This window comes from Phoenix dactylifera, chromosome 16 (assembly GCF_009389715.1).
Source record: "Phoenix dactylifera cultivar Barhee BC4 chromosome 16, palm_55x_up_171113_PBpolish2nd_filt_p, whole genome shotgun sequence".
Classification (NCBI taxonomy): Eukaryota; Viridiplantae; Streptophyta; class Magnoliopsida; order Arecales; family Arecaceae; genus Phoenix; species Phoenix dactylifera.
In genome coordinates this window covers 8650930-8667098 of record NC_052407.1, presented here as the reverse complement: position 1 = coordinate 8667098, position 16169 = coordinate 8650930, and the positions used below count along the sequence as shown (strand labels likewise).

General features: G+C 40.1%; 2 protein-coding genes across 3 annotated transcripts; one reads left to right on the top strand and one right to left on the bottom strand.

The window, feature by feature from the left end:
• The first annotated feature begins 3378 nt into the window (after positions 1-3378).
• LOC103700921 (ethylene-responsive transcription factor ERN1-like) lies at positions 3379-5102 on the top strand. Its single transcript, XM_008782820.2, has one exon. It carries the CDS (start codon positions 3541-3543, stop codon positions 4783-4785), a length of 1245 nt encoding a protein of 414 aa, XP_008781042.2. The 5' UTR covers positions 3379-3540; the 3' UTR covers positions 4786-5102.
• Positions 5103-7553: 2451 nt separating this feature from the next.
• LOC103700852 (T-complex protein 1 subunit eta) lies at positions 7554-15971 on the bottom strand. Of its 2 annotated transcripts, none has more exons than XM_039114436.1 (15): positions 15803-15971; positions 15437-15697; positions 13962-14087; positions 13674-13877; positions 12617-12786; positions 12408-12543; positions 12077-12193; positions 11768-11887; positions 11559-11657; positions 11393-11482; positions 10253-10334; positions 10088-10176; positions 9928-10002; positions 8102-8224; positions 7554-7928 (listed from the first exon to the last, which is right to left on the bottom strand). In XM_039114436.1, the coding sequence occupies exons 1-14, from the start codon at positions 15815-15817 to the stop codon at positions 8120-8122; spliced, it is 1689 nt and encodes a 562-aa protein (XP_038970364.1). In that variant the 5' UTR covers positions 15818-15971; the 3' UTR covers positions 7554-7928; positions 8102-8119. The 2 variants fall into 2 exon arrangements, with proteins under 2 accessions (XP_038970364.1, XP_008780955.2); XM_008782733.3 differs by having other exon boundaries at positions 7570-7928; positions 8087-8224.
• Between the last annotated feature and the right edge of the window lie 198 nt (positions 15972-16169).

Genomic DNA, 16169 nt, shown 5'->3' with positions numbered 1-16169 from the left:
GTAAGCTGCTTCTTTTATTCTGTAATGCTTCCATACAAACATCATAAAGGGGTGAACCTATTGGGTTGGTTCATGTAAGTTGCATGTGCTAGGTTAAAGAACATATCACTGGTTAGATCGGTGCAAGTATTTATGACTATAAGATATGCCTGCTGCTGCTGAAGGTAATTAAGTGAGATGAGAACAGATCAGAAGGATGCAATTGATTAATTATAATAGTATTTCAGAAACGTCAAGCATTATTATTGGCAGGTGAATTGGTTTCATGGCCGAATGCTGGGAGTGCAGTGTTTAGGAAAGCAATCACATATTAGCAGCCTCTTCCAGATGGAAGCAAGTCAAGAGCAAAAGCTACTCATTTCACTATTTCCAACGATTTGGTTCAAACCCCATAGAATTTTACACACCATGACATCACTTTCATGCAATTGCTCAGCCACTTGTCTTCTTTTACTCCTCAGGTGATAGTCTTGTATGGGAAGGGATGCATCCCACTCATTTAAGGGAGCAGTTGGGGTATGACGTCTCTGGGGCTTACACCTGGAGATAGTTCTGTAACCCTCTTGAAGCCCCTTTCTAAATGCCTTCCAAACTTAACACGTTGTTCGGGGAGTCTCCATGTGGCACGAAGCGTATTGTCCCGAGCCTTCATCATCCTGGCCATTGACTTATGGCTACCAATTGGAGGAGTTGAGGGAGAGTACTCGGATAATTTCATTTATTGTGATGAAGACAAAAGCGATACCAGCGGTCGCAAGGGACATCTCCAGTTCTTTGTCAGAAAAGATTGGCATCGGTGAATCTTTCGCTCTGGCCTCGCCATGCGTCTTTCTCGCGTTCGGCTGTGTGGCGATGTTCCCACTGCAGAGTGGTGGAAATCTCGAGGAGTTGAAATACTAAAAAAACAGCTGGAGGGTAGATTTCTTTTTTTTTTTTTAGGCACTTGCACTGTTCTGTCTCTTCTTTTGGCGCGAGACTTGTTTCTTATGCCGTACTTGGATGATTCCTGTCGCGATGTCTAGTAGTCATGCTGCAAATCCCACTTGTAATGCATACAATTTCTTCTTAGTAATCTACAGACCAGCAAAGGCCGCCAGTAGTTGTGCGGTCATTGGTCTGACAATTTAGACCAAATGTAGACCTCTTAATCCATGAATTTGGCAATTAAGGCAGCAAATGGGTTGAGCAAACCCATTACAAGATCAAAGATAACAACTCAGTAAAATGTGACCTGTTTCCCATTACTCCAATTGTTGTGAAGAAAATGTAGACAAGTCTGTAATTCTTATCAACCCAGGCTAACATAGCCAACCTAGTCGAATGCATCCATTTTAGTACACTTTTCACCTTGATTCCAATATGTGAGGTCTGTAGACAACTATGAGTTACATAGCAAGAGTTGTTCACTAAATATATACCAACCCTAGTATAGACAAGAACTCAAATTTTTGTGAAATGCATTAAAAAAAAAAAAAAACTTAGGCAATGTTTGGTACTGTTTTTATTTTCTTTTTATTAAAAAATTATAAATATGAAATTTGATGAAAAAATATGTTTGATTATTCTATTTTTGTTTCTGTTTTTTTCACTTTCACTTTTTTTTTTTAAAAAAAAAGTGGATTTTACCTTTCTCCTTATGACCTTTCTTCTTCCATCTGATCTCGTCCTTTGCCCCATTGCCCCCCTACCATGCTGGCTTCCTAGGCCTCGCTAACCATCTCTCCGTCCAGTGCTGAGCTATTCTTTGTTCCTGACTGTATTGTTGGCCCCATTCATTTTGCATCTTCCTCAACTACCTCTCCATCGGCCTTTATTGTTTAAAAAAAAAAAAAACCAAATATATTTTTTATTATCAAAAATCTAAAAAATAGAAATTGAATTTTTATTTTTTATTTTTTTTAGAAAAAACAAAAAGACAATCATGCCGAACGCAGACTTAATTAGCTCACACTTACAATTTTATTGTACAAACGTCAGTACTAGCTTGGCCAGGTCCTACTAAAATCTCGAGGGCTAGACGTGCCTTTTAGCATACAACTCAGACAGGTGGCCTGGGTACAGGCGGCTTTTCGACTAAGGAAGCCGGTAGAGTCTAAATAGACCAGTTCTGTGGGTAGAGTCAACTCACAAGTTGACTGGATCCACGACCAGACCCAATCTATCCTTTGTAGCCCACAGTCAAGCCGTAGCGGCAGGGTAAACCGCGTCCCATTTTCTAACAATACGCGGCCAACGTAGAAAACAGGGCACCCATTTGTCTTTAGCTCCACGAAAATGAGCTGAAGCTTAGCTACAGTAGCCGGTTCTTGGAAGCAAACTGGTGGAATAATTTCTCACGGCCAGGTGCTAATTGATGTATGGCTTCCATGCCTCTCTCTCTATAGGAGATACTGATGGTGATGGACGTTGATAGGCCTTGGAGAGACCGTTACCTCCTATATAGTTCATCAGCCATGACAAAAGCAAGCGATAGGAGGAATTCTTGACCCATCTAATATAATATGATGGCATGGTTAAGCTATCAAGGTTGCCTTGTCGATCCTTCCGTCTCGCATCGCATGGTGGAGAAAGCTTCGATCATGATACCGAGAATTTCGAGCCATGCAAAATGGCGCATACATGCGAAATTCCTATTCTTCCATGAGTTATTAGATTGGACACAAATCAAATAGGAGATGCTTGTTTTTTTTAAGGTGGCAACTAACCACTTGTGGATTATCATGAATGGTAATGAGGAGTTGTTCCTATTTTTTCCCCATGCTTGTTACATTCTATGCATAAAATAGGCCAACCATTTTCAGCTTTTATTCTTAAAATGTACTGATTATTTTCATTATTATTTTTTTTTTGTAATTTTTTGGAAGAAAGTCTTTGCCGATTGTTAAACTCCCCCAGTATTCCAGTAGCTTCAAACTTTCCGCCCAGCCAAATTGTTAGCAAACCTGTGACTACTTATGTTGTTTCAACTGATCCCAAGGGTAAGGAAGTCTTACCATGTACAAGAACAAGCTTTTTGTGTGAACAAAGTCGCAAACTATTAGCTCTGGGACGTGGGGAAACAGGAACAAGGTTTCCGAGACAAATAAAGAAATGGAGAAGTTCTTAGAGTGGACTGATTCAAGCCTCTACAACTTAAATTTAATTTACTAAAAGCCCTGTGAACAAATGGGGATATTAATATAATGTGGAGAAGGTGGAAGGCCAGGTCAAGGCAAGATACACTGAATAGTCCATGCCAAATTATTTTATAGGGATGGATTATTATTATATACGCCACCCTCCTCTCGCTCTCGCAGTCACAGGAGAAGCCTCCATATGTTATGATAAGAAGCCGAAATTTAAGGAAAACAATGAGATGGGACCAAGCAACAAATCCAGCATCCCTCTTCCCTCTCTTTTTGTCTCCACATTTCTCCCCTCCCTTATAAATACTCATCTCCTCCGATCCATCATTGAGTGCAGTAACAAGTGCAAACACTTTGAGATAGAATTAGCAGCAGCATTGGAGACTCGATCAGATCGGAGAAGATCGAGAAGGAGATGGTGAGGAAGAGGAAATGTGCCGATGGGACCGGAGATGGTGAACCTCCGAGCAGCAGCTGGGACGAGGCGGCAGCAGCGGCCGCACTTGGAGGCGCCCGGCGTGCCCGGAGGCGCTTTGTAGGGGTGCGGCAGCGGCCTTCGGGACGGTGGGTGGCGGAGATCAAGGACACCATACAGAAGATAAGGGTGTGGCTTGGCACGTTCGACACGGCGGAGGATGCTGCTCGGGCCTACGACGAGGCCGCCTGCCTCCTCCGCGGTGCCAACACCCGCACCAACTTCTGGCCCTGCTCCCCCTCGCAGCCTGCCGGCCCACCGGCACTCCCTTCGAAGATCGCCAACCTCCTGCTAACGAGGCTAAAGGCCAGAAACAACTCCGGCTTGGCTGAGAGCCAGCAGCAGGCAGTGCAGCAGCTGCAGCCGGCACAGCAGCAGCTACTGTATGGAACTGAAGAAAATGAAGGCGAAGATGACATACAATTCACAGACTTTATACATGACCCGACGGAATCCATGTCAAATCTTACTAATTGTGGTGAAGGTGGTGGAGATCTAATGTGCGATTACAATGGCTTGCATGCAGATTGCAGCGAGGAAGGAGGCGGAGGTGAAGGAGAGGTGGAGTTGGGCTACAACTTGGAGGAGGTGGGTCACTTTGGTGAGTGTGGGGAGGGAGTGCAAGAGGAAGAGGGAGATGGCGGCATGGGAGTGATGGATTTCCAGTTCATGGATGCTGTGGAGGGATCGTCGTCAAGTTTGTTTTCGCCGTTCGAGATGATGGAGGAAATGGAGGAGCCAATAGAGCAGGAGAGCGGCGAAGATGAGCCATCGATGATTAGAGCTGCTATGAAGAGGATGAAGTATGAGAGGAAGGTGTCGGCTTCTCTGTACGCTCTCAACGGCATATCGGAGTGCCTGAGGCTGAAGCTTGGAGGTAGGAATGGTGGAGGGTTGATGGCTAATCACCTCTCCAGCCTCAGAAATGCATGTAGGAGACAGCAAGAGGACGAGTTGAAAGTGGTGGAAAGTGGAGCTCAAGTGCCAGTCGAAAATCCGCATATCCAATCCCAATCAGAATCTACTTCTTCTCTTCCATGCTCTTCTTCATCTGCCGCCTCATCACCACCACCACCACCACCACCACCACCACCACCTTCTTCTTCGGCTTCAACTTTGAGCACTGATGGTGAGTTGTCTCTCTGGAGCTCTCTTGACCTTCCTCCCATCTGCTTCGTAGCATAGTCTGAAGTGCTACTCTGATCGACAGCAACTAGTGTTCTAATTTCGTTCTGGTGGTTTAAAATCTTATCAACGAATGCATCAATACTCTCGGAACCTTACCAATAATTAGAGTACTTGGTTTAGTCTGCAGAGAAGGTATACAACATTCCCCAGATGGAGTTTCCGATATGCATGTCATGAGAAGATAGGTGGAGAAACTTGGCTGCTGCTTCTTTTTTTTCAGGGTGTCTATTGGTAATGGTTGTTTAATTTTGATCTAGTAACTCTCCCGCAACAGAAGTAATCAAGGAAAGCAAAATGATGCTGATTTTATTTTTTACATTTTTTTTCATCATTTGTTCCCTTCTAAAGAAGGTGGTTCCTTGATTCATATATGAGCTCACATAACAAATGGATCACCGTAAAGAAACTCCATGATCTCCTGTCGGTAGTTCATTATTATTAAGAGAGAAATCGAATGTGTAGGTCAAGCATTCATCTGATTATTTGCATCTCTCCCTCAATGAATAAAGCAAATACCAGCAAGCATCAATGCGAGAGTATGCTCGTGGCCTCAAGGGAGGACGACAGACTTCATCTAATTTTTAATTTCTGGGCATGACTCGCTCATTCTTTTCCAGCATTATGAGTGTGTATATTGTTTTATGAGATGCTTGTTCTAAATGAAGACCTGACAGTATGATAAGTTGGTGTAAAAAGGAAAAGCCAACCATATGGATAGGTGCTGAACAGTGGGGTTGAGCCGACTAAAGCACTGAAGTCTTTGAACCTAGAGTTTCAACTTTAAGTTCAAATTAATATACAACATGATATGAAGTTGGCATGAATAAATGCTTTTCGGGTATTCAGGTCAAGTAACTTAAGATGCAGCAGTCTTGGATCTTCCGGAACTAGGGTGACTTCTTTGCTTTTTCCTGGTTAGAAGGTTAAGGATCCTCTCCAGTTCGGCAGGGAACCGGAGAGGTCCGTTCGCAGCACTACTGAGGGTGTGATACGTAAACCACCCCGATCCCAAAATCCTAGCCGCGATCTTTTTCTTGTTTTTTTTTGGAGCGGGCCGAACCCCGGCCGCATAGGAACGAAGGCTAATCCGCAACCTAATAAAAATCGAAACTTTGACCGTGAAAATGATGAGATAGAAGCATCAGAGAAGAGAATAAGAACTCACAAGGAACTAATTACGGAACTTAAATCTCTTAATTAGCTCATTTGCTATTACTCAACTTTTAGACACTTCGGACCAAAACTGGGCACCGTACTGATTCTTCAGCGGGATGATTCGGTATAGGCTCGCGCCATGAAGTAGGGGAGAGGGAGAACGAAATAGGAAGAGAGAGAGAGAGAGAGAGCGGGGGAGGGAGGGAGGAAGGCCGGCACCAACGCAGCAAGGAAAAGCCGCGACTGGACCCCTATTTTGTTCCCTGTTTTGAACGAAACAGAAGAACGGCCGCTACTTCCCTTTGCTGCCTCTCCGCCGGACACTGCCGGCCTCCCTCCCTCTTCCTCCCTCCCATGCTTGCTCTCTCTTTTCCTCTCTTTCCTTCTTCTTCGCTTCTGGCAATGGTTTTCATTTTTATTACTGGAACCGTACCGGTGGACCTCCGATATGGCTCAGAATAATTGGAATCGTCCGGTTTGGAATAGTTCTGCCGACGCTGCTTAGAACCACCCCCGATTATTCTTTATCTCATTCATAATGAATAAATTTAATCCTGAAGCCATTTATTTTTTGGTACTCATGAATGGCCTACTTTCGCCTATCACTTTCTCACCAACGGTTTAAAGAGGTAGCGATTCTGGAATCAGAAAAAACAACGTTCAAGTCCACCATAGGTAGATTTAGGTGACTTGTCAATGAAACTAGAATGAGTCACAAGTATGGTTATGCATCCAGTGTACCAGAGGTCTTATTTGGAGCTAATAACGTAGTGCCTAAGGGCCTTCACAATTAAGAAAACAAGTAATTTATGATCATAATTGTTTATAGATCAATACAAATTTTCACTTGGGCAGCTTCCATGAATTCATATTTCTAGAACTGATGAATTAGTTTTCAGCTCATATTAAGAAAAGATCTGGCACGAGAACCGAGAAAATAGACCTGAGGTTCCCAGGGTCGTAGCTGCAGATAACTACAATCTTCTGACAGCATTCATCTTAAAACTGGCTGAATTTGATCAAATGATTGTTTTTACCCATCGCTGTTTTTTTTCCCGATGAATCCATTGTCAGCACTGACAATACCATATGAACTTAATCAAGCAATAAATAGATAGCGATCTGTATTCCTCCAGTGACATCTTTAGGATCACATAGTGAATAGTTGATATCATGTTTTCCACCTCAAGAAATGTAATCTCATCATCTGTTAATCTCTCTAATAATTGAATTCATGCCCCTGCAAAAGTGGCATCTGTATTTGTAACGAGCTAAGCATATCTCACACACTATTTGATATATGGGATCTTTGGATTTCAGTTGAAAAACATACGAAATCTATAAGCAGCACGACCATTTATTTGGTCAAGGCTTACACCCATATATAGGAGCACCACCACAAATTTCTTTGTTCAAGGGACCACCAGAAAACCCAAAAACAAAAAAGAAATACAAAGCCTTAAGACCTTTGTCATTTCTCAACTTGGTACAGGCATTACCACTGTAGGAAGAAAAAAAAAAGAAAGGAAAAAAGGCTAAAAGTCTTTTTACAAGAATTCACATCCTTATAAAATTTAAACTGCTTCATTAAGATACTAGAAGCCCACAACTCCCTGAAATAGAGGATTTCTTGTGCTATAGTACTATATGGCTTATAATGCAAGCAGACTGAGTCCTTTCATTGTATCACTGATGATGACAACAAACAACAAGAACCCTTAAAACAAAGACCCCAAATTCTGGAAGCACCAAAAAGAAATTCTCCCAGCAAGACAACAGAATTTGAGACATACGATAACTCACTCCAATCAAGTGCATATTTAAACAAAGTAATAACAAGACATCTCCAAGGGTCAATCACAAAGCAATAAACCAAGTAGTCTTGTTTCTCTTTTACCTTCTAATGCAATCTAAAATACACAATCGGACTTTTAAACAAAACAATCGAACAGCTGTGTTGACTGCAAAAAAGCCCCATGTTGGTCCTGCATTTGAACAAAAGATGAGCTGAGACAACATTTTCTTGCTAGCAGGTCTGGCACATGCCTCAACTCCCACCAATTAAAAATCCAAGAGGACTTGGAAACCAAAATCTGAGAGAAGCTCTCAAGAAACACAACTATTGTTCCAAAAACTTTATTACCTAAAATGGACGTACAGATTTAGTACTGGGAGATCAACGCCTCCGCATGCCTCTTCCACCACGACCACGGAAGGCTGCTCCACCACGGCCCCGACCAGCCATTGCGTTGGCAGCAGCTTCACCTTGTGCACTCTCCGACTGGTATTATTGTAATCAAAAAATATTGTTAACAGATAATCCTTTCAAATGAAGCTACTATATGAGATTTTTATCAAAAAATACAGCCATACTTATCAATGCACTACTGAATAAAGTTTCATATTAAACAGCCATACTTAACAATGCACTACTATATGAGAGCAAGTGACTTATTTTTCAAAGAATCACTTCAAAGAGGCATTTTTATGTACAGTAAGTGAACATCTGATTGACCCTCTGGCTCCTGGGCTACATTAGCCAAATCAATCCACAGTATTCTATTTAACTATAATTATATATGCATGCATAGTGAAAAATCTGAGTTTTTTTTCTTTTAGGAAAAAAATTAGAAGTATCCTAACAGCATTGTAGCAATAATGACCAGAAATATATTGGAGGAAGTGACCAAAGGCAAAACACACCTGATCAGGGTACTAATTATATCAACTTCAACAGATATCGTAAAGCCATACTTGATTTGGATGAATGAAATATTAACCAATAAGAAATACATCATCAGATGTTGGTTGTGGCCTTTCAGAGCCTCCTAAGTCATTTACATGAAGCTTCTCAAGTCTCAATCAATAACTTTTAGAGTGAAGCCTCAGTCTCAGAGCCTGAGCAGGCTTACTATTGCAAACTCTTGAAAAGAAAATGTTTGATAAAATGAAACACTTGTTGATATCTTGCAAAACGCCATATAGTTTCTCCTTTCCTGCATGGCAAACCTGCTATGACTTGAACAAACCAACAACTGGTCTGTCCAGTCTTTTCCCAATTATTTAGAGTTGGCTTTATGAATCCTCATTTGCCAATATACAAAATTAGAATCCATTTCATAATTTTTGACATAGTTTCATGATCAGCTGAAAACCTGACATTAACCCTACACATTTATCATTTGGTCTTGGGAAATGACCGATCACCATTGAGAAAAAATTATTATTCTAAACCACTTTGGGTCAGCGGGGCCTTCAAGAAACTGAAATGCGGCAGGGTTGTAAATGACATAGCATTCCTGATAGAAAATGATGACTCCTCCAAAAAAACAAAGTTATTCAAGTTATTTTTACCAAAGAGGTCCCACTCTGATGGTCCGACGAGTCCTCTACTAAAAAGGACCCTCCCCGCTGTGCGCCTCTCCTTGAATTATTTGGTCATGCAATACTTATTGAATACAGAAAAAAATGCATTTCGACCTTATGGTAAATCATGACACAACAATAATCCTTATAGTAAATACAAAAAACTCAACTTGATATCAGCTACCCCTTACAAAGAGTCGAAGAATGAAAGATCAAGAAAGAAAAACTAGGGATAATATTAAAATCCCAAAAGGAGTTTGAGGAAAACAATGAGCTACAAATGTTAAACATTAGTTATTTCAATTCATGGTTTCTAACCATACATCACTCGATACAATCTTCCATTCTTTTTTTTTTTTAATTGATATGATAATGTTGTAGAAATAATGATAAGAAGAGTCACAAACATAGATTAATATGCATAAGATTGAAGGTCACGAACAAAGGACAAGATTGTTAACCGCTATTGTGCAAAGGGAGCCTGTGCACATAGTATCCACCATTGTAACTTCCTATCAATAATGTCACAGGATAGCAGACAAGTTTGCAAATGTTTGTTGCTCATAACTAACTATAAGTACTCATCAGATACTCTTCCCTTTTACAAAAGCAAATTACCTTCGGATTTTTAACTGTCTCGTCCACACTCAGTATAAGACAGGCAGCTTCTGTTGCAGCATTCATAGCATTTATCTGCAATGTATAGTCACTACCAACATTACACAATGATATAACAAGGGTACTAGGAAGCAAGGTAGATATTACACATAATTTTTACCTTAACTACCGCAGGTTCCCATACAAAATTAGCAAAGGAATCTGCAATTCCTCCAGTGTTGATATCTACACCATAGTTCGCACCTTCACCTGTTATAAGAATGAAAGTGCATATTAGTATACAAGAACGACTTATTACTCTATGAAGAAAAAGGACGAAGCTAACCAGAAGCATGCTTCTGTCTGAGTTTATTTAATACATCAGTTGCATCAAATCCAGCATTATCACAAAGTTGTCGTGGAATAACCTGTGCAGCAAGACAATTGCTCAGAAGTCAGAACTAAGAAAATCAGAAATAGCATGCCTTTTTCCTCCACTACTAACATAACATCACAAAAAAGAAAAAATAAATAAATAAATAAAAGGAGGGTCAGGGGGGAAGAAATGTTTGAGTTGTGACTTGGCAATGCCTTGACTCTCCACTAACATAACATTAAAATGTTGAAAAAATAAATAAATAAATAAAAGGAGGACGCATGGGGAAGGGATGTTTGAGTTGTGACATGGCAAAGTATAATACTTGACTGATGAAAGAGTACAATTTCTATTGATTTGTCATTTAGATTCTTTTCCTTCCATAAATATAGTGTCAGGAGTGCAGAGTTTCTATATAGGCATAGAAAGCATTTTTGCCACTCACAATACATTCCTAGCCAATGCAATTGTATGGTACAATCTTTCACACTTACACTTCTACATGGATATGTATTGAGTTCCAGCTCAGATTAGAGTATAACAAATATTAGCTAGTAATATAAGTTAGCTGAATTGCTCCAGAGTTTGTGCATATCAACTATATACTCAGCATTACAAGAAACAATTTTTGAGCCTGATAATTCTCAAGAAGTTCTATCAAAAGTTATGTCAAACAGGGAAGAAGAACAAATGCAAGCTATATGCAAATGTGAGTCTACCGCCATGATGAAAAACAAATAATGCTGCTCAACAAATAGTCCCTCCATGAATATCAGCTGTGTTAGATTAGGGATAAGAACTAAGAAGGAAATGCATTGGCTTGTTTGGCATTGGGTTGCAAGGGTTAGCTATATCATGATGGAGTTATAAAGGAGTTTGTTCCTAAAAAAGAGGTGTCCCAGTGCACAAGGCTTTCGCCATTGTTGGGTATGGGAGGGCTAGACATATGCAGACTTATCCCTACATGCGGAGAGGCTATTTCCATGTTTCAAATCCATGACACTCAGGTCACAATGGAACAACCTTACCATCATGCCAAGACCAGTGACATCGTAAAGGAGTTTGTCGTCGAGTTGCAAAATTACCAAGAGATTGTCATGATATGCCTACCTCAAGAGCTTTGGCATATGAGTTAATAAACAACTGTGACTTCCCAGCTATTGTCCGTGCATGTTGTCTCAAATATCGGCTTATCTCCATCTGCATTACTAATAAGAAGATTACCCTTCCCAAAGATAACACATCAAACCATATCAAGTGGCCAGAAGTAGCTTACATCTATAGCACCACCGCCAGCCACAACAGTGGAGTTCTTTAAAGCCCTCCTGACAATCATTATGGCATCATGCAGGCTCCTTTCAGCTTCCTCAATGAACTGAGACAGATTGATAATAAAGGAAACAAGTAAATGAGCTAGACTGTAAGATCAAGCATACAGACCAGAGAGCAAACATTTTTAGCAGAAAAAAAAAAAGAAAAAGAAACCTGATCTGCGCCACCACGGAGAACAATGGTTGCTGTCTGACCAGAAGGGCAGCCACTGAAAATGTTAAACCGTTCATTGCCTACTTGTCTTTCCTCAAACACCTCACAGGATCCAAGAACCTATGACACACCAAAATATAAGAAAGTGCATGAAAAAATTAAGTTATAATAAACTCAAAAAGTTCTAATCATAGAAATATGCTAAAATAATGTTGCTGATGCCATAGATTAGCCTACCCAGTATCACCAAGGAAGCCACCTAATAAAAAAGCAAAAATAAACAAAGATATTGAAGAAGCACGAGAAAACCTCATCGATAATATTGTTGACAGAAGTCTGCACAGTTCCACCTGTTGCTGCGGCAACACGTTGCAGGTCCTCTTCTGTTACACGACCGGCACAGAAAATATCCCTATCTGCAAAATACTGCATATATGCCAAATTGTTATGGTCTCGGACATGTTACATAAAGAAGCAATAAACCTGATATAAGCCAAAAGGCCATAAAATGTATGCCTATCTTGGCAAAGCTTGACACTTTTAGTCAATTTTTCTTTCATTCTATTAAGAAACTCGACCCATTTAACTCATCAAAATAGAACAGGGGCAAAGGGCAGAAGTAACAATTGAAGAAAGATACCTGTGTTGCAAGGTCACCAATTGCCAATCGTGAAAGAACAATTTTTGCTCCACTTTTAACGCACTTATCTAACTTGTCATAGATGATATTCCATTCGGCATCAACAATTGACTGATATTGCATAGGGTCTGATAATCTGTAGAAGAACCCATAAAAGAAAAGGAATAAGCAAGAAACAGTGTAGCAAATAATAAGGCCAAGAAGCATACCTGATTTCTGCATTTTCTTTCTCTGACTTTAACTCTAATTCAATGTTTAACAAAAGGATCTTTGGATTAAGAAACTTCTTTGGTTGCTGCTCAAAACCAGCATAGGAAAATGTCTTCTTGAAAGCAACACCACTGACAAGAAATGAATCTCTCATGTTACCCCCAGGCACCTACAGAAAACAAGCCAACAGAATTTAGAGTTTGATATGTCACTTTCTGGCTAGATCTTCATTATCCATATATGATTTATAAACATCACACTATGATCTATTTTATCCTATTCATTTGCAGAACAAAAAAAAGCATTTAAATATAAAATATCCCACGTTCAAGCCAATAATTTATAATGAAACAGAAGGGACAACCATGATGGATGCAACTCATGGATCCCAATGTACAGGCCCCTCCTTCCCCCTTCTTTTCCCCCCATTACCCCCATTTTTAGACAAAGTTTAACCCAAACAGCTATTATTGTGTCCTTTTGGTAGAAATGTTATCATCTTATTTAAATAGATAAATAAACTAGTAAAAGAGCAAAAGGTTGCCTGAGAAGAGAAACTGCATGCCTAGGTTGGATTGATGAAGATGCAAGGGAAGATTTGGGATGCACTGAAGTGTTCTTACTGGCAGAGAGAAAATATGATGGAATATGAAGATTTACAGGAAGGTTTATTCTTTAGAGAGATACATCCGCAAGACTTCCTGTCTTTGTCAACTATACTACCTCATTCCAAATCATTGGACATAGGACATATATATTCTTTTGGTGGTGTGCAGCCTAACTTCAACAAGTGTATGAGAAAATGGTACAAGTTAATGACAAGTCTATTGGTTTCTGAATATATGTCTTTCTCAAAAATAAAGAAAAAAGGAATTTAACTTGGTGAAACTAACGTACTAGGTTATTACAACATACAGACAAATAAAAGGATGTTTGGAAACTCTTGTTATGACTAAAAATAATCACAAAATGTAGCAGTAACATGCATAACAATAAAATGAAAATAAGCTAAAAGATTATTGAACCAGAAGAAAATTCCAATAAGATGAAAATAACCTTTTTAATCCCAATTAAATTTAACCTATCATCATCGCCAATAGCCATGACTGCATCAACGACCATGGAAGCAAAAAACTCCTTCTCACCACCAATAAGCTTTGAAGAGAGTGTTGTAGCAGCACATTTTGCCAATAAGGTTTTCTTTTCTTCAAGGCTTTTCCCTTCAATGCTGAAGGCAAGCTCTTTAATTTTGTCAATTGCCTGCGATGCATATTATCCAGTTCTTAAGATCACAAAATAACAGATTGCAATCATACACAAAGAAAAGAACACTGAGATACTGACCAAATAGGATGCAGTCCGATAACTTCGGATGAGATTTTGGGGGTGGACTCCATCCTCAATGTAGGGTTTCGCCTCCTTTAAGAACTCACCAGCAAGAAGCACTACAGTGGTGGTTCCGTCACCAACCTACACCAGATTGTATTGTGAAACTTCAATATAAGTCCCTAGTGTTACTTCAACATAGTTGGGAACAAAAGCTTTATAGAGACAGAACAGTTTGTAGATCAAGATAATAAAATTAGTTAACTAAACGGAAATACAATCAAATTTGCAAAGTTTAATAATTTAAAATAAATGATAAAAAAATGCATTATCAAAAGGTTCATTCACTTATTTTATCAAAACAGCAGAGCCAAAAGGTGCATTTATACCTTGACTACATCCCAAAAATTCTATGATCTAATATCTTGGAATGTAACTATAAACATCGCAGAAATCATAGTTAATAACAGTGTATAGTTTCAACTTTCAAGCACAATAACAGCAATATACAGGTAAACATCATTGATGAAACAAGAAATAAAATCAAATGTTCTCTGGGGTAAACAGAAACCAATACTGCATCAACACATTACACAAGTAGATGAGGTAAAGGGGCAATCAAATGACCAACGAACATGCACAAGAAAAAAGCTCCATGGCCTTAGAGACAAAAACAGTCAACACCAACCAGCACTCAAAGCATGACTGAACCCATGAGTAGCACATGAATCCTCACCTTTCATATAAAATGAGAAGATAGCGACGGAAAGTAAAAGGTTAAAATGCATTGCATACTTCTTATAACTGCAGCTTGAAGTGCGGAAAAAGAAAATCGGTACTCAACAAAAACCAAGAAATCTGAATCTCTGATAGGAAACCAAAATGAACCGGAACAACCTAATAGGAATGAGCTAAAAAACATGCAAAAAAAAAGATCAATGTTACCAGGAAGGTTGTTATTAAATCATAAACCAAGAAAATCTGCATCCATATAGCATACCAACTTTACTGAATTCATTTTGAAAACATGCTTTCTCTTTCAAATCCTCCCATAAACAAGAAAAAGCATGTCTTTGGATTCAAGTAAGTGGAAACATAATAAAGAACAAGAAGAAAATGTCATATAAATCCAATTAGGATTCATTCCCGAAAACATGTATGCAGCCATAATCGTGAAAACAATGTTTCCTAACTTAACTGATTGATATTATCCAATATTTGTCAGGTAATTTCTTGCGCATTCACTCAATGCTTATACCATGTAACAAGTGCTTCTTTCACATGGCAAAAGCACTCGTTAAATCAGAACCAAAATCCCAGAGTTCCGAAGACACATAAAGTTCCAATCTTTCCTTTCAAAACCCTAGAGTTCGAAACTTTTCCTTTCTGTTCATTCAGGGGCATCCGTTCATTAGGACATTTTGGGAAAACTCCCTTTCCTGCTTTTTTTTAATTAACAACTGGCACCAAATCATGGAAAGTTTCTGAGTTACCTCGGAGTCCTGGGACTTGGCGATGTCGACGAGGATCTTGGCGGCAGGGTGGACGATGTCGAGGAGCTTCATGATGGTGGCGCCGTCATTGGAGATGGTGGTGTTGCCCTTGTCATCGTGGATGAGCTTGTCCATCCCGCGGGGCCCCAGCGTGGTGCGGACGCAGTCGGCCACCGCGGTACAGGCGTTGATGTTGCTTACCACCTGCGCCTTCCCCTGGGAGCTGTCCGTCCCCTCCTTGAGCAGTATGATCTGGGGTTGCTGCAACCATCAAACCAAATCCAGATCGTTATCAAAATTTCCTCCTCTTTCTTCTTTCCTGTATACCAAGAAGAGAGAGAGAGAGATAGAGAGAGAGAGAGGTACCAGCATCGCCGCCATTGGAGCAGAGGAAGCGGAAAGCGAGTGAGGGAGAGAGAAGAGAGCGAAGGAGAGGAGGGCGCGATAGAAGGTTCGAGCGAGAGGGCTTCAGGAGAGAGGAGGAAAGAAATACGGCGCCACTGGGGTTTGCTTCAAGTAATGGACGCCCCGGTTCGTCTCCCTTGAGCTCCCTTCGCCTCACTTAGGCCTTGCTTTAAGATTTGTGACAATAATTATCTCATGTTTATTCCGTGTGAATAAGTTTTATTTCCCGGGAAGGACAAATCTCTATCTTTTACCCTTGTTCAGGGCTGCAGGTCTAGTTGGACTTAGGAGCATACTTCACACGTTCTAATTTAATTTTATATTTTGT

Bases quoted from the DNA above. Each gene is read 5' to 3' on its own strand.
- LOC103700921 (XM_008782820.2), top strand. From the start codon at position 3,541: ATGGTGAGGAAGAGGAAATGTGCCGATGGGACCGGAGATGGTGAACCT.
- LOC103700852 (XM_039114436.1), bottom strand. The intron at 12,544-12,616 runs GTATGCTTCTTG...GTTCTTCTACAG, and splicing joins AAAGAAAATGCAGAAATCAG to ATTATCAGACCCTATGCAAT. The intron at 10,177-10,252 runs GTTAGCTTCGTC...TTCTTATAACAG, and splicing joins CAGACAGAAGCATGCTTCTG to GTGAAGGTGCGAACTATGGT.